The 24,641-nt window shown below is 50.0% G+C and overlaps 1 protein-coding gene across 4 annotated transcripts in view; it reads right to left on the reverse strand.

Moving 5' to 3' along the window:
• Window positions 1–1,540: 1,540 nt before the first annotated feature.
• INSR (insulin receptor) overlaps window positions 1,541–24,641 on the reverse strand; it is a 129,489-nt gene continuing 106,388 nt past the window's right edge. For 2 of the 4 annotated variants that reach the window (XM_034997375.1, XM_034997377.1), the window contains 9 exons: window positions 21,561–21,720; window positions 17,646–17,745; window positions 16,273–16,340; window positions 13,692–13,936; window positions 12,564–12,674; window positions 12,316–12,475; window positions 10,577–10,706; window positions 10,131–10,265; window positions 1,541–6,579 (listed from right to left, as the gene is read on the reverse strand). In XM_034997375.1, the coding sequence (XP_034853266.1) occupies window positions 6,225–6,579; window positions 10,131–10,265; window positions 10,577–10,706; window positions 12,316–12,475; window positions 12,564–12,674; window positions 13,692–13,936; window positions 16,273–16,340; window positions 17,646–17,745; window positions 21,561–21,720 (1,464 nt within the window). In that variant the 3' untranslated portion in view covers window positions 1,541–6,224. Of the gene's footprint in view, window positions 6,580–10,130; window positions 10,266–10,576; window positions 10,707–12,315; window positions 12,476–12,563; window positions 12,675–13,691; window positions 13,937–16,272; window positions 16,341–17,645; window positions 17,749–21,560; window positions 21,721–24,641 lie in introns of all 4 variants that reach the window. The other 2 variants (XM_034997376.1, XM_034997374.1) reach the window with 1 other exon arrangement.

Consider the following 24,641-nt stretch of genomic DNA (forward strand, 5'->3'; position numbering starts at 1 on the left):
GCTTCTAGAGGCGCTTGAGGTGTAAGACTGGGTGAGTCATGTTGAGGGCACAATCTCAGGCAGCACAGTCAGGCTTATGGGGTTGAAACCATGCCCCAAGAGATGGGTCAGCAGCATCCAAGAAAGTTAGAGACCAAGAGCTGGAAAGCGCGAACCTCATCACACAGAGTCTAGACCACCTGCTAACCATGTCTGCCCTTTTAAGAGTATCACATCCCTCTTCTGTGGAGTACTTTGGAGATACCAAAGCTTTCATGTGCTTCCTCTCACTTGTGCACTGTGCTGGTGACAACTGTCTCATCTGTGGTCATGCAGAGTCAGGGCCAGAGCTTGTACTTGTGGCTCCTAACCCTGAGCACTTTAACCACCCACATCCGCACTCCAACCCAGAGCCCAGCCAGAGCTCCTCCTCTGGTTGCAAGACCGTGGCCTATAAAGCCCAGCCAAAGACCATGCTTCCTCAGCCTTGCCAGGTTCTCACCAAAGGCCAGGAGTCTTGGATGGATGGACAGATGGGTGAACAGATAGACAGATAGGTGGCTGAATGGATGAACAGGTGGGTGGATAAATGGATGGACAGGCAGATGGGTATACAAACACATGGATGGTTGAATGGATGGATGGATGGAAAGAGGGAAGGAAGGAAGGAAGGAAGGAGGAGGGAAGGGAGGGAGGAAAGAAGGGATGGAGGAAGGAAGGAGAGGCAGAAGGATGGCTTGACAGATGGATGGTTGGGCAAACATGGGCAGACCGATGGACAGACAAATGGACAGATGAATGGGTGAATGGATGGGTAAATGGGTGGATGAATGGACAGATGGATAGATGAATGGACAGATGGATAGATGGATGGATAGATGGAGTGAGACTGTGACCAGAAGACCCACCCAGCCAACACACAGAACTGTGAGAAATAAATGCTTGCTGTTTTAAGCCACAAAGTCTTGAGGATGTTTGTTACACAGCAACAACCAACATATGAAGTCATGTGACTCATTCAAAGTCACACAGGGAGCTGAAGGCAGGAAGTCTATCTCCTTACCCACTACATTCTGTGTATAGCTCATGCAAGGCTGTTCAAAATCCTCTTCCAATCTGTAGTCCCCCACTGACCACCCACCTTGGGGTCAGGTCCATGCTGCCAGGATAACATTAAAAGTATTCAATATGTAAGTCTTCAGCATGGTGGAATGGAGTAAGATCCTAGAGATCCCCTCGTATTCCTGGAATGAACCTCTCAGTGCTTGCATCATGGGAGGGTCTGGGGGTCTTTGGGGTAGCAGTTACTTACCAACTGGTATGGAAATAGTTCAATATTTAAACCACCAGTTCAACTGTACAGGTATGTACCAGCAGATCATCAGCCCTGATTATAACAATATTTAACCTCCTGCTTCGTTTTTCTGAAGAACCCATAGGTTTGTTCCTTCTTAAAACAGATCCCCACAACTTCCAGATTTCCCTTAACACAGCCCACCCCATAGCCACAATCCCACACAGGTCACAGGTCCTTGCTCGAACACCACACAAAAACAAAGACTATTCTCAGATAATTTATTCAGAATTTTCATATAAACAGGTAATTATCCCATATTTTACATGCAGAGCAATTTCAATATTCAAAAAAAAAAAAAAAAGCATATTCTGTACATGGCGCTACTTGGCTCTTGTAGGAAAACATTGAAAAAATAATTGAGCTTTTGGTGGGTTTTGTGTTTCTGAGTTGTTTTCTACATAAGCCGAGGCCCATTTGATCCTGTGCCTGCTGAAAACAGATGGGAAGTTTCTGCTGCTGACAGGCAGGACCGAGACCGCCCCCAGGCACACAAAGTAGAAAGACTAAACAAGTCATTCCTGAATGTGTGCATAGACACACACTCATCTTGGAAGTTGTTCCTTCCTTCCCAAGGGGACCAAGAGCCTCAGATTCGTGATCTGGTTTTTAACAAGGACTTTTAGGGCCCATATCCAAATAAGAATTTGGCTAGAGGTTGGTTCTGGCCCTGACTGGTATAGGTGACCATGAGCTCAAAAAGTCAATGTCTCCCTCTGCTTCTGGGGGATCCCCCAAGGAAACATTCACCTTCAGTTGTAGCCCCTGAAAGTCTATCACATTCTTTCAAACACACGAATAAATCAGCATTTGTTCTTTCCATCGAAATCAATATTCTAAAGAACATTCTGGAAGGCTTTCTGAAGGGACACCATTCTATGTGCACCATTTATATACAATCAGCATTTCCCTGTTCCCTACCCCCAACAAAACCATAATTTCTGAAGAGCCTGAGGTGTCAAGGACTCGCCAAGTGGTATCCAAAAGACATTTAACACCAAACTTCCACTCACCATGAAGTAGAAAAATGATTGTCCCTGGGACTACAACACATCCATCACCTACCCAGATGACTATCATGGGCCATGCTCTGATGGCAATGCTGCCCACTGCCCACTGTTTTGACAGCTACAAATGAACACCTCCCAACCCAACAAGCACATTTTATGGCAGATTGTCTGCTCCAGTGGGATTCTGGAAGATTTGTTCATCAATTGGCAGCAGTCTCCAACGGTCACAGGATTGTATGTGCAGACCCTTGCATCAGTTCCCACACTTTCTCCGTTGTGCTCAACATCTCTCCGAGAGAACCAGCAACATCTCTTCCTACTAGCTTGAAATAACAGGAAAGCACCAAGGATAGCTCCCAGAATCCAGACATTTGCAGAAGTGTGTTTGACATCACTGTCCTGGGAGAAAGTAATGTGCTTGCTATTCTCCTCCCGGAAGAAGAAACTACTATGTGGATTAGGCCACATTAATGAAAAGGGTTTTAATAATAATGAGACATCTTTAAAAGCAAACAACAAAAAGTGTCAACCTAAGCTGGCTTTGTTGCTTTTTTTATAGCCCATCACTACGAGCCCCCCCAGTAGAGCTCATCCCTATAAACCCCCTCCTGAGGGCAACCATGACTTTCTAGGACCAAAGTTGTTAGAGTCAACTTTGTGTGATGAAAAAGGCTTGTGACCCAATGGCTGCTTGCTCTTCTTACCACAGTAGCAGAGACAACTGAAGTTAATAGGTGAAATCCCATTTGTGCAGGTGGGCCCAGCACTCCACTGTACCTCTTCAGGGTAAGCACAGAAGGGTGAGCCCGCAGGGGCAGTGTCTAAAAGTATAAGGGCGGTGAGGTTTGGCGAGTAGGACAACAGCCCTGCTGGCCCTTCCCAGACTTACAAATGGGTTCTCAAAGTCCCATAAGTTCAAACAGTATCGGTCTGAGGTCAACCAAACACAGGGGTCCAAGGTTTTGTTGCTAAAAAATACACTCAGCATGCTGGTGCATTTTGGATTGGAATTTTTCAACATTCCCCCTTTCCACTTAAGAGAATAGAAATGCTACATCGGGTGTTTGCATGTGAGGTGCCCACAAGTGCAATTTGTTTCACTCCCCAAAAGCATCCGGGCTTAAAAGGAGTAGGAACAAGCCATGGAGAGCCAAGGCACCTCGATGCTCACTTCAGGGGGATGCAGTGGACAGTGGGGATGCTGGCTCTGCACTAAAGCCTCTCTTTGCCCCAGCAGGAGATGGAGTAGCCTCTCCCCACCAAAGGAAGGCAGCTCAGGCCTGGGCACTCCACACATCAGATACATCATGATGGCCTGAAATTTAGTTCATGTCTGGGAGCACGGTGACAATGGATGGAGGATCAAAACAAAGTGGAGGGGGATTGAATTCAGAGAAGATTATCAGCCAGAAAAAGGATCTATGCTCACACGAAAGCCACACTTTATCCCAACTCCCTCCCTCAAAATTCTTACTGGTCCCTGGCATTTGGAATCAGCTGATACAGATTTTCCCTGATTCAGATTGGATCCAGGCAGAATTCTGAAGTCTCAAAGATGTCCATTATTGAACCACATCCTAATGATACACTGAGGTAGACTGTGCTGGAAAAAAAAAATCATTACCCCACATTCACCTGTTTATTTTTCTTTGATAAAAATTTACATGCACTCCATTTTTTACGAAAGTGATTTTTACAGTGATTTTTATATATTAAAATAAATAATTTTCCCCTAATATAAGAAAACCTTTCTGAATTAGAAAAATGTGAAAATTGTTGCTAGTGTCGTATATGGCCACTACAAATTTACTATGAAAAGAACAAAATACCTAGATCTATGTGTTCTTAATTTACGTACAGACCCTCTTATATGTACAAAATAAATGTGGCGAAAATAATTTCTGTACGCTTGTTCCTTGTACCCAATCACTGAGGCTCCCCAGAAATATTTCATGTGCTGTAATTTCTCAAATCATATAAATAAGATAGTAATAGGCAATTGGGATTTGTGTCTACCTGTGTTCTTAACCAAGAATTGAGAAGGTTCAGAGGTCACCATTGTCTCTATCCTGTTCTTAAGCCCACAACTTTTAAGAGGAGAAGGAAGCAATCAAAAACTCATGAGAAAATGCTCTCAGGGATAACCCGTGGGTGATGATTTTGATGAACCGAAGTAATGAGTTCACCATGTTCTTTATTTGAGCAGCTGTGATTCTTTCCCCAAAGGGAAGAAACTGGATTCACGCCCATTCAGAAGTTCTTGGTGGTGTGAAGGTCCTTAGCGGTTTCTCCTCCAGACTCTACTTTCTTGGGGACTGCAACATCATAAGCACCTGAGAGTTCTGCTCAGGCCCCACACCTGGCCCAGCTGAGGTCACTGGGCACAGAGCAGCTTCTGGGAGGTCAACTCTGAGGACAGTTGGATGCCCTGAGGGTGGAAGGGACCGACAGGTGCATCTAGCTTCATATTGCTTAGTGTTCTCAAAGTCCATCTGGGCTGTCACCCTTTGGGGTCTGATTTTGTTGTGGTATGTGCACACCCAGTTGAGGAAGCGTGCGAGGTACACACAAGGAACCAACAGATCCAAGAGCCACAAGTGTGTCTGAAGGTGGGACTCAGCTCCAGGTGGCTATCAGCTTCCCCAAGCAGAAACCAAACCATCCACCAAACCCAATCGCCCACACCCTCAGCGTGGCCTCATCACGTCCAAAAGGGTCAGCAGCTAATGTGGCTTTATTCCCAGAAAAGTGGATGCCTTTAAGACCAAACAAATCAGCAACTGGTGCCTCGCTCCCCCTCTGCACACAGGCAGACCAACCCACAAGCCCTCCCCCAACCCCGGGAAACAGTTAATAACTTATGAGGCTGACGTTGGAGAGTTTTAAAAAATTAAATATGTTACAAATATATTCTCAAAACTCTTAATCATCTCAGTTCTTTTTTTTTTTTTTTTTCTTTTTGTCTTTTTTTTGTCCTAGCTTTGTTTGGTCTTGAAAAGATCCACTATCACTCCAAACTACTCCCTTGGCTCCTGGGAAACATTTTTCACCAAAGTTAAGGGAGAAAAGACTCCTGAGACTAGGCTTGGGGCAGAACAATCTGTGGAGGGCACAGTCTCCCAGTAAATAAGAAGGAAGGAGATGGGAGGATCAGGAGCTCAAGAAGAGCAGAACCTTCATGAGCCGACCCTCAAAGCGTCAACTCAGCATGAACGCTTTGCACACACTGACCAGCCCTGTCTAGCCTGGACATATAGACACACGCACACACGCGGAGACTCGTGAGCCACGCACTGGGACTGCAGATCCTTATCAAAAGTATAAAAGCAGCAGCTATTGGTCAATTTGAGGAACTGATTTTGTGAAGAAAAAAAAAAAATCCTTCAGCCTGGATGAGAAAAAAAACCTTCCTGAAGCCCACTCCAGAAAGCCTGAAATTCTACTGGAACAGGGTTGGGTTTTTGTTTTGTTTTGTTTTTCTTTCTTTCAAACTTTTGTTCCACAAACAAGTTTTATGCTTTATACTGTAGCTCAGACACCAGGAAGAAAAAAAGAAGAAGAAGATTTGTAAAAACAGGTGCTTGCTCTCAGTCTACTAGAAAAAAAATAGTAACATCCTGGCTTAAAACCGCAGTTGCCTACAAGGACAGCAGCTGAGGAAACCCCTTCTCCTCTAGGGTCACAGTTCAGTTCTCTGACAGCTCGTCAAATTGGCAGTCAGACACATGTGTTTTTAAGTCATAGATGAACATCAATGGATAGTAATGATCTCTGAGCTCCGTCTGACACTGTGGCAGATTCATAGGAGAATCCTGAGTTTTCAGGAGGCCTTCAAACCAGAGGAAAGCGAAGATGGGAACCACTCCCCAAAACAGGCGCTGTTAGGAAGGATTCGACCTCGGCAGAGTCAGGATCCGTCCGTTTTTCTTGCCCCCGTTCATGTGGGTGTAGGGGATATGCTCCTCGTAGTTCCGCTTTAGGCCCAGTGAGGACCCTCCATCCCGGCCCCCGGCCTCCTCCCTCTGAGAGTGTGAGGCCCGATCCAGGGGGACACTCTCCATGTCCTCGAACTCCATCTCCAGCTCCTCACTCTCAGGCGCCTTGTTCTCCTCGCTGTGGAAGAAGGAAACTTCTGGAAAGCTGGGGTGCAGGTCGTCCTTGAGCAGGTCGACGATCTCCAGGAAGGTGGGCCGCATCTTAGGATTGAACTGCCAGCACATTCGCATCAGGTCGGTGCTGCAGGACAGAGGGACATGTCAGGAATGTGTCCGGGGACATCCGGCCGAGCAGTCCCCACCCAGCCCCCTCCAAGTGCCAACGTCAGAGGGCGGCCACCAGCACTGGCAACGGTCAGGACAGAAATGGGATTTCTACCGGTGCTTAAAAAAAAAAAAATTGGTTTTGGAAAGAGAGCCAAAGGGACTGCCTCATTCCCAGGCCAGATCAAGAAGGGCCCCTCTTAACCCTCCTACAGTGTTGGTGGGAATGCAAGCTGGTGCAGCCACTCTGGAAAACAGTATGAAGGTTCCTCAAAAAGTTGAAAATAGAGCTACCATATGATCCAGCAATTGCACTACTGGGTATTTACCCCAAAGATACAAAAGTAGGGATCCGAAAGGGTACGTGCACCCCGATGTTTATAGCAGCAATGTCCACAATAGCTAAACTGTGGAAAGAGCCAAGATGTCCATCGACAGATGAATGGATAAAGAAGATGTGGTATATATATACAATGGAATATTATGCAGCCATCAAAAGGAATGAGATCTTGCCATTTGCAATGACGTGGATGGAACTGGAGGGTATTATGTTGAGTGAAATAAGTCAAAAAGAGAAAGACATGTATCATATGACCTCACTGATATGAGGAATTCTTAATCGCAGGAAATAAACTGAGGGTTACTAGAGTGGGGGGTGGGGTGGGAGGGATGGGGTGACTGGGTGATAGACACTGGGGAGGGTATGTGCTCTGGTAAGCGCTGTGAATTGTGCAAGACTGTTGAATCACAGATCTGTACCTCTGAAACAAATAATGCAATATATGTTAAGGAAAAGAAGAAGAAGAAGAAGAAGAAGAAGAAGAAGAAGAAGAAGAAGAAGAAGAAGAAGAAGGTAGGGCGCCTGGGTGGCTCAGTTGGTTAAGCGACTGCCTTTGGCTCAGGTCATGATCCCAGCGTCCTGGGATCGAGTCCCACATCAGGCTCCCTGCTCAGCGGGAGTCTGCTTCTCCCTCTGACCCTCCCCCCTCTCATGCTCTCTCTCTATCTCATTCTCTCTCAAATAAATAAATAAAATCTTAAAAAAAAAAAAAAAGAAGAAGAAGAAGGTAGCAGGAGGGGAAGAATGAAGCAGGGGAAATCGGAGGGGTAGATGAACCATGAGAGACGATGGACTCTGAAAAACAAACTGAGGGTTCTGGAGGGGAGGGGGGTGGAAGGATGGGTTAGCCTGGTGGTGGGTATTGAGGAGGGCACATTCTGCATGGAGCACTGGGTGTTATGCACAATGAATCATGGAACACTTCATCTGAAACTAATGATGTAATGTATGGGGATTAACATAGGAATTAAAAAAAAAAAGAATGACCATGCAAAAAAAAAAAAAAAAAAGGGGCCCCTCTTGATGCACCTACATGTTGGACAAGGTTGAGCATTTTATACATTCCTGATTTCTTTTCCTCCCGTTTGGTGCATTTCATAAAGTTTAATTCCTACTGGGGCTGCTTGAAAGGCTTCCCTGTGCCAAGAAGCAATCTTTCTAGGGTCAAAGATCCTTCAGGGTTGAGATGCTTGAGGCCTGATGGGGCAGCTGAGTGGACTGAACCTAGAGGGCCAGCTCTGAGCAGCCATCCTGCGGGCCTGGCGCTCACGCTCTCCAAGCTGGTAGCAGGGGGTTACAACCCGACTCCGCCAAGAACACACAGTACGAGTGCTGAGGGCTCGGGGTTTCTCTTTTACCTCTTCCTCTCCCCGCTGTAACTACCAAATCCGGCCCCCTGAAGTGTCTCCACACGTCCTCACTTATGCACTGTTCACGGCTGCCTTCAGTCTACACAACAAAGTTGGGTAGCCGTAGCAGACAACCATAGGGCCCACAAAGCTCAGAATATTTACAATACGGCCCTTTATAGAAAGTGTGTGGCCCTCTGCCCTAGGGCCTACCTGATCTCCCTGGTCCTGGAACGGTCCAGCAAGCTGCTAATGGCCAGGAAAGGACTCTCGCGAAGCACCATTCAGAAATACTTTGCTCACAGTTTCTAAGTAACTCTGCTTCATACTCTTTTTCATATGAGGTCCCTTCCAATTGTGTTTTCTAAATGAACAGTCTTATTCTTTGGGGGATGAAGCCTCAGATTGGCCTTTCCCCCTGGATTTTTCAGGAGGGCAAACTTTTTTCTTTTTTTTTTTTAAAGATTTTATTTATTTATTTGAGAGAGAGAATGAGAGACAGAGAGCATGAGAGAGAGTAGGGCTAGAGGGAGAAGCAGGCTCCTTGCTGAGCAGGGAGCCCAATGCGGGACTCGATCCCGGGACTCCAGGATCATGACCTGAGCCGAAGGCAGTCGCCTAACCAACTGAGCCACCCAGGCGCCCCGGGCAAACTTTTTTCTTAAGAAACACTGATAAAGGACTTTATATGTAAACAAGCTCATGGCAGAAAGGAAACACCCCAGAACATAGAGAAAATGCAGTCTGCATACAACTCTCCTTCAGATCTAACCTCTTATCTTTCCTATCTAAAGATATTTGGTAATGTAATATATAGACACTTTTTATATTTAATATTTTAACATAGGTTTATCCACCAAGTTATAAAATATTTTATAAGCATCATTTAAAATTTCAATTGCTATGCCATTTTATTTTTTATTTTTTAATAGTTTTTTAAAAGATTTTATTTATTAATTTGAGAGAGAGAGAGCACGAGCAAACAAGAGAGAGAGCATGAGCTGGGGGAGGGGTATAGGGGGAGAAAGAAGCAGGTTCTGCGCTGAGCAGGGAGCCCAATGGCGGCGCTCGATCCCAGGACCCCAGGATCACGACCTGAGTTGAAGGCAGACGCTTAACCAACTGAGCCACCCAGGCGCCCCTTATTTTTTCTATGACCAAAATTTACAACAAAAACTGGGGGAGCGGGAGATAGGTAACACATATCCCTGACCAAAACATAATTTTAATGTTTCTGCTTCTGATTTCTTTTTTTCCCAACTCTGTTGAGATATAATGGACATGTCAGATTATATTCATTCCCTGACAAAATGTTAAGTATATAGGGGCGCCTGGGTGGCTCAGTTGGTTAAGCGACTGCCTTCGGCTCAGATCATGATCCTGGAGTCCCGGGATTGAGTCCCGCATCAGGCTCCCTGCTCAGCGGGGAGTCTGCTTCTCCCTCTGACCCTCCTCCCTCTCATGCTCTCTGTCTCTCATTCTCTCTCTCTCAAATAAATAAATGAAATCTTTAAAAAAAAAAAAATGTTAAGTATATAAAGAACCAACAGTTAAACATAAATATCCCACCCTAGCTACCCAGTTTCCTTCTCCCGTGGTAAGCATTGCTGTAGGGTTTTTCTACAACCTTCCACGGACATGATATGCAAGAAAGCATATGTGTAAAGACACGGCATACAAACACAAGCATGTATGTCGATGTGATGCGCAAAAAAAGCGTCCATGAGAAGACACAACATGCAAACACAAGCACACACATGTAGACATACGACATGCAAACCAAAGGGCAGTGCCTTTTTGATGGAGAGCCCACACACCACCTGGTCTTTCTACACTTACACTCTCTCTGGACAATTGTCGGGTTGATCCAGATACCCTCCATCCATGACAAATTTCAACACCTGTTCATTAGACAGGCCTTGGTAAGGCTGTTCTGCCAAGCTGGTGATTTCCCAAAGGACCACGCCGAAGGACCTGCCAATGACAGTTGAAAGTAGTAACAAAGGAGCCATAAAAATACACACACGCGCACACACATGCACCCCTCCTTGGTTTACTAGAACGTGGCTGGCCAGTTCGTTAAACAATTCATGCTGCGTTCAGAAATGCCTAGATGAGTCTCAGTTGGAACGTGAGTAGCCGTGCAAGGGTCCTCCCCTTCACTTTCTTGATCAAGGGGCTGTGAGGAAGGCATGTTTTAACTGGCCCCCTCTTGCTGGTCACACTAAGGGAATGCCCTGGGATTCGAGCCCAGCACTCTGTCCGCCAATCCACGCACCACTTACCACATGTCAGAAGAAGTGGTGAAGACCCCGTCCTTCAGGGATTCCGGTGCCATCCACCGCACGGGGAGCAGACCCTTGCCTCCTTTCCGGTAGTAATCCGTTTCATAGATGTCTCTGGTCATCCCAAAATCTGACAACCAAGGGTTCACATGGTCTTAACCTTCAGCCTACAGTCCAGCTGTCTCCATCTTGCCCCATCTTGCCTTGTAGAGCCCTCAGATGGGCTCAGCTGCCCCAGGTGTGCTCACCTTGGTGGTGGCCAAATCCCGTGAGGATGGATTCTGAGGGTACTCATGGGGATGTGGAGGGAAAGCATGGGCCACCATGTAAAGGGAAGGGAAAGGCAGCACCAAGTGGCAAAGAAGCGACGTTCCAGCCCACAAGCTGGGAATCCCATTCTCAGCAACACTTCCTTCCCACCCATGACCTTGCAGGCATCCCAAACCAAAGAGTTGAGTCTCTGCAGCCAACCTCCTCTTCTCCACTAGGTATGGCCCCCCCGCTACCCAGGTGCCTGGCTCAAAACCCAGGGGCAGGTCCCCTTTTGACCACGCCCCTTTCCTCATACCCACATCTAAGACAGCGGCGAGTCCTGCCGGCTCTCCTTCCACATCCCGCTCTAACCCAACTCTTCCTCTCCGTCACTCCAGCCCCCCCGCCATCTCTCACCTGCAGGACCTTCCCTCCATCCTGACTCTGACAGCCCACTGCCCAAGAGAAGCTACATAAATAGGATCACATTATATCTTGCTTCCCATGGCTAATGGAGGATAAGGTCTTTGTTGGATTATAAATGGGATGACATCCCTTCTGGCTTCCCTTGCTGATAATGTCGTCTGGGATCATAAATAGAATCACATTACTTCTGGCTTCACGCTGGCTCCTTAGGATAACGGCTAGATGACTTATTGACTAATAAGATCCTTCCAGGTCTGGCTCCCGCTTCTCTCTCTAACCTCACATCTCATGCCACTCTGCTCCCCTCCCTGTTCCTTCTATTCACCCCACATCAGCCATGCTTCCAGCCTCAGGCCTTTGCATATGCTGGAACGCCCCCTGGGATGCTGTCATTCATTCAGGTCAACCCATCCTGCAAGTTTTGGCCAAAAGGCTGCCACCCCCAGGAGGCGGACCTGCGGAGCAAGCACGGCGCAATCTTGGGTGAGGGTCGGTGGGAAGGTTTCCATCACCATCACCTGGGCTCTTTCCCCAGCCTTCCTTCTCTTGTTCATACAAGCACGATTTTACTGTTCGCCTTTCAATAGCCCTGTCCAGTAGAACTTGCCGGGATCATGAACGCGGTCTACGCCACACTACCCAATATGGCAGCCACCAGGCTCAAGGTGGCGACTGCTCACTTACAATGTGGCCAGTGCAGCCAAGGGAATACGTTTTTAATTCTAGTTAATTTCAGTTAACTTGAACGTAAATGGCCGCTACCGCAGTGGGTGATGCAGATGAAGACCGCGTGCTGCATGAGGGCAGGAAAATCATGGTGACCTATCCATCGTCAGTCCCATCTGTCAGCTCCTAGTGCAGTGGCTTCTGCCAACAGGGAACACCACTGTCATCCAGAGCAGGAAGTGAGCAAGCTCACGAGCAAATGCAATTAAATTACAGTCTGAGGACCGGGCCCTCTTTGCACTATTGGCGAAGACTCGACTGCTCAGGCCAGACAAGTCCTTCTGCAATCAAACTGGGCCCGGGCCACCCATTTCCAAGCAGAAGGCCAGACGCACCTCCAATTTTGACAGTGAAATCGTGGGCGACCATGCAGTTTCGGGCTGCGAGATCTCGGTGCACAAACTTCTTGGCATTCAGGTAGGCCATCCCGTCGGCAATCTCCGCCGCCATCTGAATCATCTCTTGCAGGGTAGGGGGAGGGCGGCCAGGGTTATTCTGAAGTCGAAACAGGGGGTGGCGTTGAGGGACCCGGGTGCCCGCGGCTGGGGGCAGGCGCCCTGCCGGGTCCCCAGAACCAGCTCACCTCAGCCTCCGGCCGCAGGGAGCGGAGGTAGCTCTTCAGGTCGCCGTGAGCCATCAGCTCCATCACCACCAGCGTTGGCTGGCCTTTGGACACCACCCCCAGGAGGCGGACCTGCAGAGCAAGCAGGGCGCAATCTTGGGTGAGGGTCGGTGGGAAGGTTTCCATCACCAAGGTCTCCCCGTCTGATGTCTGCGTCACACACAGCACCCTGTGTGGGGAGCCCTGGTCTGTCTAGCTCAAATGCCAGGGTCAGTGCCTTGTGGGGACAGGAGGGTCAGGTGAGGGAGGGGGAATTCAGGAGTCACAGTCTGGCGGGGTGGGGGAGCAGAGGGACATGCCCCCACACAGCAACACTCCGAGGCAGACCCTTGGAGATCTCCTCGGGGGCCCTGAGCACATAAGGCACATTCCCACTTCCAAGGCTTTGCACTTGCTGTTCCCTCTGCCAGGCCCTCTGTTCCCTGCCATGTCCACATGGCTCAGTCCCTCCGTCCTTACGACACCTTCCCCACTCCCAAATGCCCAGCCCCTGACTCTGCTCTCTTGTTCCATCCTGCCACAGCATCGGCTCCTAACGTCCTCCATGAGGAACTTATTGGGTTTAGGGTCTGTGTCCATGGCTGTCCTGGAAACTCCGTAAGAGGGCAGGAATCTGCTGCACCGAAGAGACAAGACTGGGGCTCAGCACAGAGCAGATCCCCTCAGCCACACATGGCAGGGAAGAAAGGACACAAGGCTCAAGGAGAAGCTGTGGGGCCACGTGGGAACAGCAGCATGGGAAGAGTCTGGGCTGACTCAGGAGGGGGGACAGGGATGGAGCGAACCATCCATTGCATATTTCAGGGTTTCAAAGGGGCCAGGAAGAGGGAAGAGACAAAAGATTGTGGAAGGCAAAGGAAGGAGTCCGGCTCCATGCAAGGGGGGAGAGGACAGGATTCGAGAAGGGAGAAGGGACGGAGCCTCCCCGACACCTTTAGGGTGCTTAGCAGAGTGGGGAACAGGCCGGGGGTCCACACCTAGAGTCCTCCTGCTTCGTGCGGGAGGAGGAGGAAGGACGGAGGAGGGGGGGACAAGGGAGCAGGCACGAAAGGACACCTCTGTCCGCTTCAGGGCAAAGGCAGGACTCACCACGTGATGACAGGTGAAGCCCTTCATGACTGAGGCCTCGTTGAGAAACTCGATCCTCTCCCGCAAACTGGCCGACTCGTTGACCGTCTTCACCGCCACGCGGGTCTCCGCCTCGCCCTTGACAATGTCCCTCGCGTTGCCTTCGTACACCATGCCGAAGGAGCCCTGCCCCAGCTCACGCAGGAGCGTGATCTTCTCCCGAGGCACCTCCCACTCGTCCGGCACATACACAGAACATGGGAAGACTACTCCTCATTTATCTACACAGCATCCTCGGCGGACCCCCGGGGGGGACCCCCAGCCACCTCCCACCGGGGCCCTCCCACTGGCGAATGTTCATTAAGGGACTTCTGTGGTCCAGGACTTGTGCCAGGCACTGGGTGCAGAGCCGAGAACAGGACAGGCGTGGGTCCCTGTCTTTCATGGAGGGGACAGCAGAGGCCTGGGAAGGAGCCACCATCAGTCCAGGGTTCTGGCCGGTACGTGCCGAGCTGAGCCTGCCTCCTCGTCCTTTCTATCTGATTTCGGAGCCCCGCCACCCCACAACACTACTTCCCATCTGAGGCTGTTGTTTCTGCAAAGTGCCAAGGGGATGGGAGACCAGCCAGCCTGCCAACTGCTGGCCATACCAGTGAGCCCATCCGAGACTACCCAGCACCAGCTGATCGGCAGGCAGCCTACAGCCATGTGAATGAGCCCCGGAGAGATCAAAAGGTCTGCCCAGCCGAGCAGATCCCAGGTGGCAGACCCACCGAATTGAAATGCTGGTTGTTCAAGCCATTAACTTTGGGGTGGTTCGCTACACAGCAAACAAATTTGCAGACGAATGCACAAAGGCCTCATAAGAAAAGCCAAAATGGTTCTTGCTTTCCTCAGAAGGGGGGCTCAACTGTGCCCCCACCCCCCCAGAACTTATGTTGAAGTCTTAATCCTGGTACCTCAGAATGTATTTAAAGACAGGGCCATTCCAGAGGCAATCAAGTTCAAATGAAGTCAGTGGGGTGGCTCTAAGCCCATATGACTGGTGTCCTTTTAAGAAGAGGACATTCAGACACAGACATGCACACAAGGCTGACCATGTGAGGACCTGGGGAGAACACAGTCGTCCACAGCCCAAGGAGAGAGGCCTCAGGAGAAACCAACAACCCTCCTGACGCCTTGATCTCAGACTCCCAGCTTCCAGAACCGTGAGGAAACAAAATTCTGTTTGCTAAGCCATCCGGTCCATAGTGTTCGTTACAGGAGCCCCAGCAAACTGATTCGGTCACCAGGGCCTCAGGCAGATGAGCACACACAGATGCTCAGTGGGGATACCCTGTCCCCCGGCCCTCCCATCCTTGGAGACCCTTGAGGTCCAATTTCCAGCTTTCACCGGGCACCCCTGTGCCCTCAGCCGCTCCTGCATTCCCAGAAGGAAGCAGGGTGGTAGGGCGCAGGGGCAGCCCTGAGGTTCAGCTTCCCCACCTCCGAAGTGCGCTAACAGTGCCATCCCCGAGCTGGGGGAGGAGGCGCCCCCATCCATGTTCACTCCCTCCCGCTCCTGTTCCCTGCACAATTCCCACCTGGAAGGCCCACCTCTCCTAGTTTCCCTATTCTGATGCTTTAGCATCTGGGGCCTCGATGACCTTGGAGGGACTGCCCCTCCCAAGGGCGGCCAATCCCTAGAGACAGTAAATGACTTGCCTGTGAGAGCACCTTCTACCTGCAAAACCACCGATCCAGAGCCCAAGCCGTAACCCCCCCCCAGGGGGGCCGATCACCCCAGAGCCAGCCCCTACACCCCAGAACCCACTGAAATCATTCAAGACAGCGAGTCCTTGGTCTTACCCCGCCTTGCCTTGCCTTCCCAAGGACACCACAATAAAAGCTCTTGTCCACCTTCTCCCACACTCCCCTGTCGGACCTGATGAAAACAAATCCTGGATGTCCCTAAAAACATCACCCTCGTATCCCACGGCAGCATCCTGCCAGGCAACAGCGTTCATGCCTCGGAAGTCACTTTTTGGTTTCTGCTGCGTGAAGGACTTTGGAAACTTGTAACGTGGCAGACGCTTTCTCCTCGGAAGGAGAGCCTCATCTGCAGGGGCCGCTCAGTGTACAATCAGGGGAAATACAAGTTTCAGTCCACACAGCCTCCTGCGGACCCCATCTTACCCTTCACTCTTGTCTTCCCCGCCCCTTATCCGCAGTGTCTCATTTTGGCTCCCGACCCCCAACCTGGATGGCGAGTCCATACGTGGCCCTCTGGCTCTGACCCTCAGTGCGGGTTTCTGGCCCAGGTCCCAATTCCACCCCCGGCCCCCAACAGCTGGGACACCGGACTCTCTGTCAGCCTCCCAGCCCAGCTCACAGGTCCCAGACCAGCTAGACCAGCCCGTCCAAACAGGTGCCAGACGGCGGCTGTCTGGCTGTTCTCAGTAACTCAGTCTCTGCAGCAAAGGGCAGGTCTGCGAGCTCACGTGAACCAGAGGGCTCATCTCAGCCTCCCCGGGGCCAGCCCCGGACTTGCACTTGACAGTGACGGCCAGGGACCCCAAAAGGCAGGATTCTGGCAACCCAGGGGCACGGGGATGGGACTCACCGTCACTGGCACTGAGGTACTCGGGGTTTGAAGACGCGTACAGCGGTCCCAGTGGCCCATCCGGCTGCCTGGAAGAGAAAGAGGCAGACATTCCCGCTGGATATTCTCACGGGGCTCTGGGTCACTCACACGGGGGGGTCACAAGCTCCCCAGTGCCAATGACAACCCTTAGCAGCAGCATCCACGTGATCCTGGATAACACCCCTGGATCCTGGGGTGTTAGGAGTAGAAGCCCATCAGACGGCTACTTACGCACATCAACATGGGACCCTACACTGTAATCTGTGGCTGTCCGTGTAATACCTACAAGCCACTCGCCCTTTGCTGTTCTCAGCCCAGCTCCTGAGAAACAACTGCTAAGTTTTCAGGAAATCTGAGAGCAGGTTATTAATAGAGCCATCGTCCAAAATTAAATGACATAGGCTTACGATTAAACAAAATGACATTGAAAGCAAAACTCACCACTTCCTAATTATCATTTTGCTTCTTACTATCATCAGTGGTATGTCTGTAGCTGGAAATTGGCCACAGTAGGAGTATTTACATCATAGAAAGAAACGGGAACGGTACAAACCAAGACTTGATCTATTGTTCTGTTGTCTGTCCAGGCTTGAGAAAAGGATGGCAAAAAATGTTAACAACGCAGAATAAGCTTAAAAGTGTGTCATTTCGGGGCGCCGGTGGGGCTCAGTCAGTGAAGCGGCCGACTCTTGATTTCGGCTCAGGTCATGATCTCAGGGTCCTGGGATCAAGCCCCGCATCGGGCTCTGTGCTCAGCATGGAGTCTGCTTGGGATTCTCTCTTCCTCTGCCCCACCCCCTGCTCTCTCTCTCTCTCTTGCTCTCGCTCTCTAAAATAAATAAGTCTTCAACAACAACAACAAAAAAGGATGTCATCTCTGTGGCCATGATTTGCAAATGGCAAAAAAAAAAAAAAAAATTGAGAAAATGTTCCTCCAGCATCTAAGAGTTACTACGTGACTGAGCGAAGTCACTTCTTCCTTGATGAACCTACACATCTTAGTTCATTTTTACCTTGCTCTTTAATGAAAACAAAGTATCAATGAACATTCAGGTCGAGCTATGCTCATTCATCACTTGCCACCACAGGTTGGCTGTAGATACAAAGGTTCACGGCGGGGGGAAGAAAAATCAACCAAAACATTTGGTGAGAATAACGAGCTAGGGGGAATTTAGGATAGAGAGTGTTACAAATGGTATTATGATCATTACCTGTAAGTTGCGTGCTATTCCCATCCCTTATGTCAGTCCAATTTATAATAAACTTAGCTAACAGCTGTCTCTAGATCGAGGCATACTTTCTTTCCTGGAGAGCCAGTCTTTAATCATCTACCAGCACACCACCACACCCACCTCTTTCTCAGGAACAGGTAAATACTTCCAATCACAACACTGAAGAGAAAGACAAAGATGAGGGGGCCGATGATGATTTTTGCAATATTCGACGGGACATCTACTGAAATAGAATAAGAAAATAAATGGTTCACATCAAAATGTGTTCCTATCACAAATCACACCTATACCTATAATGAAGGGCCACACGCACCTGCCCCTTCCCTTGTCCCCGAGCCTCTCCCCTGGTCTCCCCGGCCCCTCTTTTCCAGCAGTCCTAAAACACCAGCTTGCTCCACGGGGCTGGGCGCCAGGCTCAGAGACCCTGACCCCCAGACCACTGCCTACTGTCAGCCTTCTCCCACCCGCCCCCCCCAGGGCCAGCTCACAGGCACACAACCCAGGCCATCGCCCAAGTCCCCACACTTGGAAGGGCCCTCATCCCTAACACTCCACTGTCACCATCTTGAAAGTCTTAATAATTTTTAGGGGCACCTGGGTGGCTCAGTCGGTTAAACGTCTGCCTTTGGCTCAGGTCTGATCCCTGGGTCCTGGGATCGAGCCCCACATCGGCTCCCTGCTCATCGGGAAGCCTGCTTCTCCCTCTCCCTCTGTCCCTTCCACCCGCCACTCGTGCTCTCTTGCTCTTTCAAATAAATAAAATCTTTAAAAAGAGTCTTAATAATTTTTAAACAAGGGGACCTGTATTTTCATCTTGCAGTGGGCCTTGCAAATTAATCCCAACAGCACCTCTCACAGATGAAAAATTCACCAGGAAGGGCCCTGGGTGCTAGGCGGTCCTCCCCTCAAAAAAATCCTTTTAAATTCACCGAAGAAATGCTGTGGAGCCCTCATTTTTTAAAAATTTGCATGTAAGGCCAAGTTGTCTACATTTATAAACATGCCTGTGTATTCAGACTCTCCGAAGCCAAGGAGGAAAATGGGTTCTAAGGAATCCCGGAGGGAACCTGGTCCCTGGTCCCTAAGGTCTTTCCTATCAACAGCGGTTTACCAAACACTTAGGAAAACACCAGGCGCTATTTGAAGTGCTCTGTGCTGGTTGGTTTTACTTAATCGTCACATAAGCCAAGGTGGGAGGGACCGTGACTAAGACCAGTTAACAGACTGGGAAAAGAGGCTCAGAGACTGGAGGGGTCTTGCCCCAAATCCCACAACTGACCCCTGGTGGAGCAGGGATTTCAAGCGGGGCCATCTGAAGAAGTGCTTGGCCAAGGCCACGGAGGGCACCCTGAGACACCCTCCTGAATGACAGGAAACTGCCTCCTCCCCCTCCCCGGCAGCTCCTGGCCACAGAAAGACTCTGTAAATATTTGGTGGTTGAATGGGACATGAGAAAAGGAAACCTATGGCCACATGCAGTTGTCTGCATGTCCCTCCTCCTTGTCCCTTCTTCCTCAGGAGCAGGGAAGCTGGAGGTCACCAAGTTGCCAGGACTTAGCGGGTCTGGGGACACAATCTGAGAACCAGGCTTCACCCCCCACACCCCGTCTCGGCTTCCCAGACCCCACAGTCCTGCTCACGCCACCAATTCGCGTGGCCATGGAACCAGGGTGAAGAAAGGGAAGCACCAGGGTGAAAAATTTGAGGACTCTTCCTCTGAGTCATGGAGATGCAGGGTCAGCCCCTGGGGGTGAGTGCCTCCTTCAGATTTGCACCTTGGGTGCCCTGCCTGCCTCCCTGCTGCAAAATAAAGAACTGTTTTAATTCTCCAGACTTTTTGCTATCTTTGGTAATGCTGGGCTGCATTTCCTTGGACATGTATCTTTTTTGGACATCTCTGATCATTTCCTCAGGATAAATTTCTAGAACCAGAATTGTCGGTTCGCATAGTAAGATCCTTTATGTTTGATACATATTATAAAAGTAGTATATTTTAGGGGCACCTAGGTGGCTCAGTCCGTCAAGCATCTGCCTTCAGCTTAGATCATGATCTCAGGATCCTGGGATGGAGCCCAGCACCGGGCTCCCTGCTCAGCGGGAAGCCTGCTTCTCCCTCTGCCTCTGCCCCTCCCCTCAAGCTCATGCTCTCTCTCTTGCTTGCTCTCTCAAATAAATAAAAATCTTTTCAAAAATAAAGTACTATATTTTAGCACTCACCAACCATGAAAAAAAAGTCCATGTGTCTATAATTTGAATAACACTAAGTACTATAATTAAACAGAAACAAAAGCGTTGCCAATTCGATAAGTTAAAAATCACATCTCATTTTAATTTGCTGCTTCTTCCTTTTTTTTTTTTTGCTGTGGCTTTGAGGTTGGACTTTTTTTCTTATGTTTTTTTATCTTTGTATTTCATTTTAAATTGGCTATTTATGTTCTTTGCCTATCCTTGTGTTATGATTTATATATATCTTCTACTCATGTCCTACACATATATCTTCATTTTATATCAAGGATATTAACTCTTTGTCAATGATATCACCAATGTTTCTCCCACTTTGATATTTTCCTTGGAATTTTATTCACGGCATCCCTGGTTTTTGAGAGAGAGATTCCAAATCCTTGAAATATCCTGGGTAATAAGAGTGTCTTTGTTATTGACAAGCCCCTTGGAACACAACCTGAGCTTATGCTATGGGATTAGATGACCCAGGATGGGGGCTGGTCACCAGCAGACCACACACGTGATCGGAAGGTTGGGCCTTCGCCAGCCTGACCTCCAGAGAGCAGAGGGGCTGCAGAGGGAGTTCCATCACACAGCCAACGATGTGATCAGCAATGCCTAGCGAGTGACACCCTGGACACCAAAGCTCAGAGGAGCCTGCTGGCTGGTAAACACATGGGTATGCGGGAAAGGCGTCGCCACACGTCCTGATTCCACTGGGAGAAGACACAGGAGCTCAGTGTCCTGGACCTTCCCGACCCTCCCCTGGGTGTCTCTTCACTTGGGTGGTCCCGACTGATAGCCTTTACAATAACACCGTCATTGTAATATAGCACTTTCCTGAGCTCTGTGAGCTGATCGAGCAAATGACTGAATCTGAGGGGGGTCGTGGGAACCCCTGAGTTTGTTGCCAGTTGGTCAGAAGTGTGGGGGGCTTGGAGAACCCCCAACTTGCATCTGGCATCTGAAGTGAGGGCCGTCTTGCTGGGAACCGTGCTCCTAACTTGGCAGGGTCTGTGCTCACCCCACTAGGCAGCATCAGAATCGTGGTGTCACATACCCAGCTGGTGTCCAGACACCAGAGAAGAATCACTTCCCACTTTCCCAAGTCCCACCAGGCCTGGTATGTGAAAATCCAGCCGGCCAAGCAGGAGCCTTGTCTCAGCCCCTCCCACCCAAGCTCCCACTCCTCCTGGTCTAGAATCTCCCCTCCTTCCAAGTCATTTGCTCACTCATTCAAGTGTCTAGGCTCCTGCCACATGCCAGGATGACCGTCTTCTTTTGTCCCCGCTTGTATATTCTTCTGGGTCTCAGTCAAGATGCACCTCCTCCAGGAAGCCTTCCCTGACCAGTTCAGCCTTCCCAGCCGCCCACCCTACTGTCCACAGCATGTCTTGCTCACCCAACGGCAGCATTCACTGCCTGCATATCAAGAGCACATCTGAGACTCAGCAAGCAAGCTCCCGTGTCCTCCCTTGGAGGGCACAACCCATCAAAAATCAGTATCAGGACACTAGTAACAGGAGCTAATGTGTTCATCAGACGTGCCCTGGGCCAGCCACTTGACCTTCATAATGTCACTGAAACCTCCTTTCACCTCCAAGGCGGGGCGGGGAGGGGGGTATTCCTATAATTATCCCCATGGTCAGATGAGAACGTACAGGCTCAGAGAGGTCAAGCACACTGCCCAGGTCACACAGCAGCAGCCAGCAGAACCGGAGGTCAAGTCCAGGGCCCGCGGGCACAGCCTCCGAGCTTCCCCGGCCATCCTCTGCAGTGTCCTGCCACGCCCAGCCCCAAGCGCAGACTTACAATAGTCTGTCACGTAGAAATAGGTGGCTTCTGTCCACGAGCCGTTGCCCGCCAGGGAGGTGGCCCGGACTCGCACGCTGTAATTCCCCGGCGGCAGCCCACGCAGCCTGCAGCCCCGCTCCAGAGCAAAATGTCTGCGGGAGACACAGAGGTGCAGCTCCTGCAAGACAAGGGGAGGAGAGGGGGAGGGTGTGGGGGGTCCTTCTTCGCCACTCGGGAGCGTCCATCCCTGGAAGGAAGGCGCGATCAGGGCACCACGCACTCGAGCCGCATCGGGACCGTCAGAATTTCCGCACACTCGCTCTCCGGGGAAGGACGCGGACGTGGAGGCTGTCATCACTGATAACAGCCAACCCTTCCTAAACCGCAAGCCAAGCATTCGCCCTGGATCGGCTCATTTGCTTCCTATGACGACCCCACTGGGGCTCGGCCTCATGCTGGGGGCCCGGGGCGGAGGTCCGCGAACCTTCGCTGTCAAGGGGGCCGCACGGTCACTGTGACCCACTCAGCTCTGCTGTGGCAGCGCGAAAGCAGCCGGGGACCAAGCCCAAATCCGTAACATCCGTCCACAAACGGACGTGGCCGTGTGCCCACGGAGCGTCGTGGACGCCGAACGCTGAACTCCACGTTAAGCTGACACGTGTCGTGACTCTGTTCTTCTCTCGACGTTTTGAATTTTTTTTTTCTCTCCAGCCATTTTAAGATATGAAAGCGATCCTTAGAGCTCACGCTGTACAAGAACAGGAGAACAAAAATACTTTGCCGACCCCTGGCTGAAGAGACGAGACGGTTGGTCGGAGGGCTCCTAGCTGGTAAGTGGCTGGGCCAACCACCCTTGAATCCAGAACCATCTGGCTCCCAGCCTTTTTGGAACCAGTATGAGGCCTTGTCACCAGGCCTCTAGAAAGTCCCAGAAGGACAGGAAAGAAGAGCCCCACATGACCTAAATCAAATTTCAGGCTTTGCCCCCACACACACCTCCTGGCCTCAGAACCAAACACATGCATGGGCTTACATATGCATGGGCTTAATGTCTTAAGGACAAATTTTAAAGCTCCTTCCTTCCCCTGGTGCAGCCTTTTGTTTTGATTCGATTTACTTGACCATTCTGAAGAAGAGTTGGGACCTACCTCAATCTCTGAAAACAGAGAGGAGATAAGTCAAGCGCACACACCCCAGTGACCACCGTGTAAACAGAGATCAACCCAGACCTTAGGAGGAGAGGCAAGAGGCTCACTGGGAAGTGGGACCATGAACCCTGCACGCGTCGGGCCAAATTTTAAAAACTTTCCAAAACAGCTCCAAGTTTATAGTGCATGCAGAGAGCTGGACTGGAAAATTTTAGTGGGCAGAGAAAGAAATGTAAAAACTCCCATGCTCATCATGTGACAACAACAGCAAGAAAACAGATCGGGCTGGATCGGGCTGGCAGCAGGGGGTGGGGGCTCTGGTCCAAAGGTTCATCCAAGTCGGATGAGTCACCAAGTAGAAAGGGACAAATAAGCAAATATAGAAACCGAAGGTAGCTGCTATTGGGGACAAAGGGGAAAGGCATCCTCCACGGCCGGCCATGCACCCCACACACCTCAAGGGGCAAAGGAGAGGGAAGGGAGCATGAACAGAAGGAACTAGACCCTGAGGCAGCTGTCTCCACAGACGCCGAAACACAAAAACGGAAAGCAAAACGAGAAGCGAAACCTAAGAGTAAAGAAGCCAGTTATATGAAAGTTTGTGCCAACAAGACAGAAGCTCAAAACCATGAAAGACGCTAAAGCAAAGCTTAGAAGTACACCAAAATTAAAAAGCGATGCCCCTTCCAGGGAAGGGGGCAGTCCGGGTCTTCTGGGCAGAGAGGGGACGAAGTAGGAGGGCAAATGACTTGAACGTGAGGTTCGAGGAGAGAGAGATGCAAAAGTGATGCAGCTAGAAGTGATTTCAGCTATCAGCCTAACAAATACTAAAAAAAAAAAGAAGAAGAGGAAAAAGAAGATGACCTCCCACCAAATGCTGGAGAGAATTTTGTAGAACTGGCAAAATCATACCACAAGAGTACTAATGGTGTATACAAAAAAAATTTTTTTTACATTATTTTCTTTATCAAAGCAATGCTAGGCAATAAAGGAAAATGGAGATGATCGGCCATCTTATCTATGAAAAGGTTTTTTTAAAAGGTGATTATAATCTCTCACTCTCTCCCGTTCCCTCCCCCCCTAAGTCTCTGTTCCCCTAAAGGGCAAATAGGGCCAGTCTATCTGGGATTGGTGCTGGGCCATGTGGGGCAGAGGCTCTAGTGGGGATTCCTACCGGTGACCCGTGGGCTCCAGGAACGGGGGAGGCAGTCCAGCCGAAGGCAGCTGGGAGAATTTAGGGTTAGGTCCAATGCCAATAGGGTAACCAACTGTCCCAGTTTACCCAGAACCAAGGGATTCCTAGGATGTAGGACTTCAGTGCTCAACACTGGCAAATTCCAGGCAAATGGGAAAGAGTTGGTCACAGCAGCAGGAATAAAACCAAGGAGGGTCTGTAGTGGAAATGTGATGCTCACTGCCCAGAATCCATATTCTCTTCCTTGCTGCCCACAACATCCCAAACTTCCTTTGGAAGCTGCCCCTCCTCTTTGCCTCCCATCCTCAACCCCACCCCGGTTCCAGGGCTGACGCTAAATTGCCCGAAGCTGCCTGAAGCTGAAGAGTCCCATGGGTTCAGGGAAAGGCACAAAACTCGAGCCCAGATGAGCCATCAGGAAAATGCACATCCAGACCACAGTGTGATACCACTCACACCCACCAGTATGGCTCTAATCAGAGACAGCCTAGAACATGTGTCGGCGACCATGTGGAGAAACTGGAACCCTCAGACGCCACTGGTGGGGATATAAAATGGTGCAGCCCCTTGGGGAAAGAGTGGGCATTTCCTTAAAAGAGTTGGCACAGGACCCAGGAGCTCCATCCCTTGATATGCACCCAGGAGAACTGAAACCATGCGTCCGCACAAACACTTGCACGCGAATGCTCTAAGCAGCATTACTCACAACAGCCAGAAGGTGAGAACGACCCAAATGTCCGTCTACGTGTGAGTGGT

This window comes from Mirounga leonina, unplaced genomic scaffold (assembly GCF_011800145.1).
Source record: "Mirounga leonina isolate KUSES-001 unplaced genomic scaffold, KU_Mleo_1.0 Mir_94, whole genome shotgun sequence".
Classification (NCBI taxonomy): Eukaryota; Metazoa; Chordata; class Mammalia; order Carnivora; family Phocidae; genus Mirounga; species Mirounga leonina.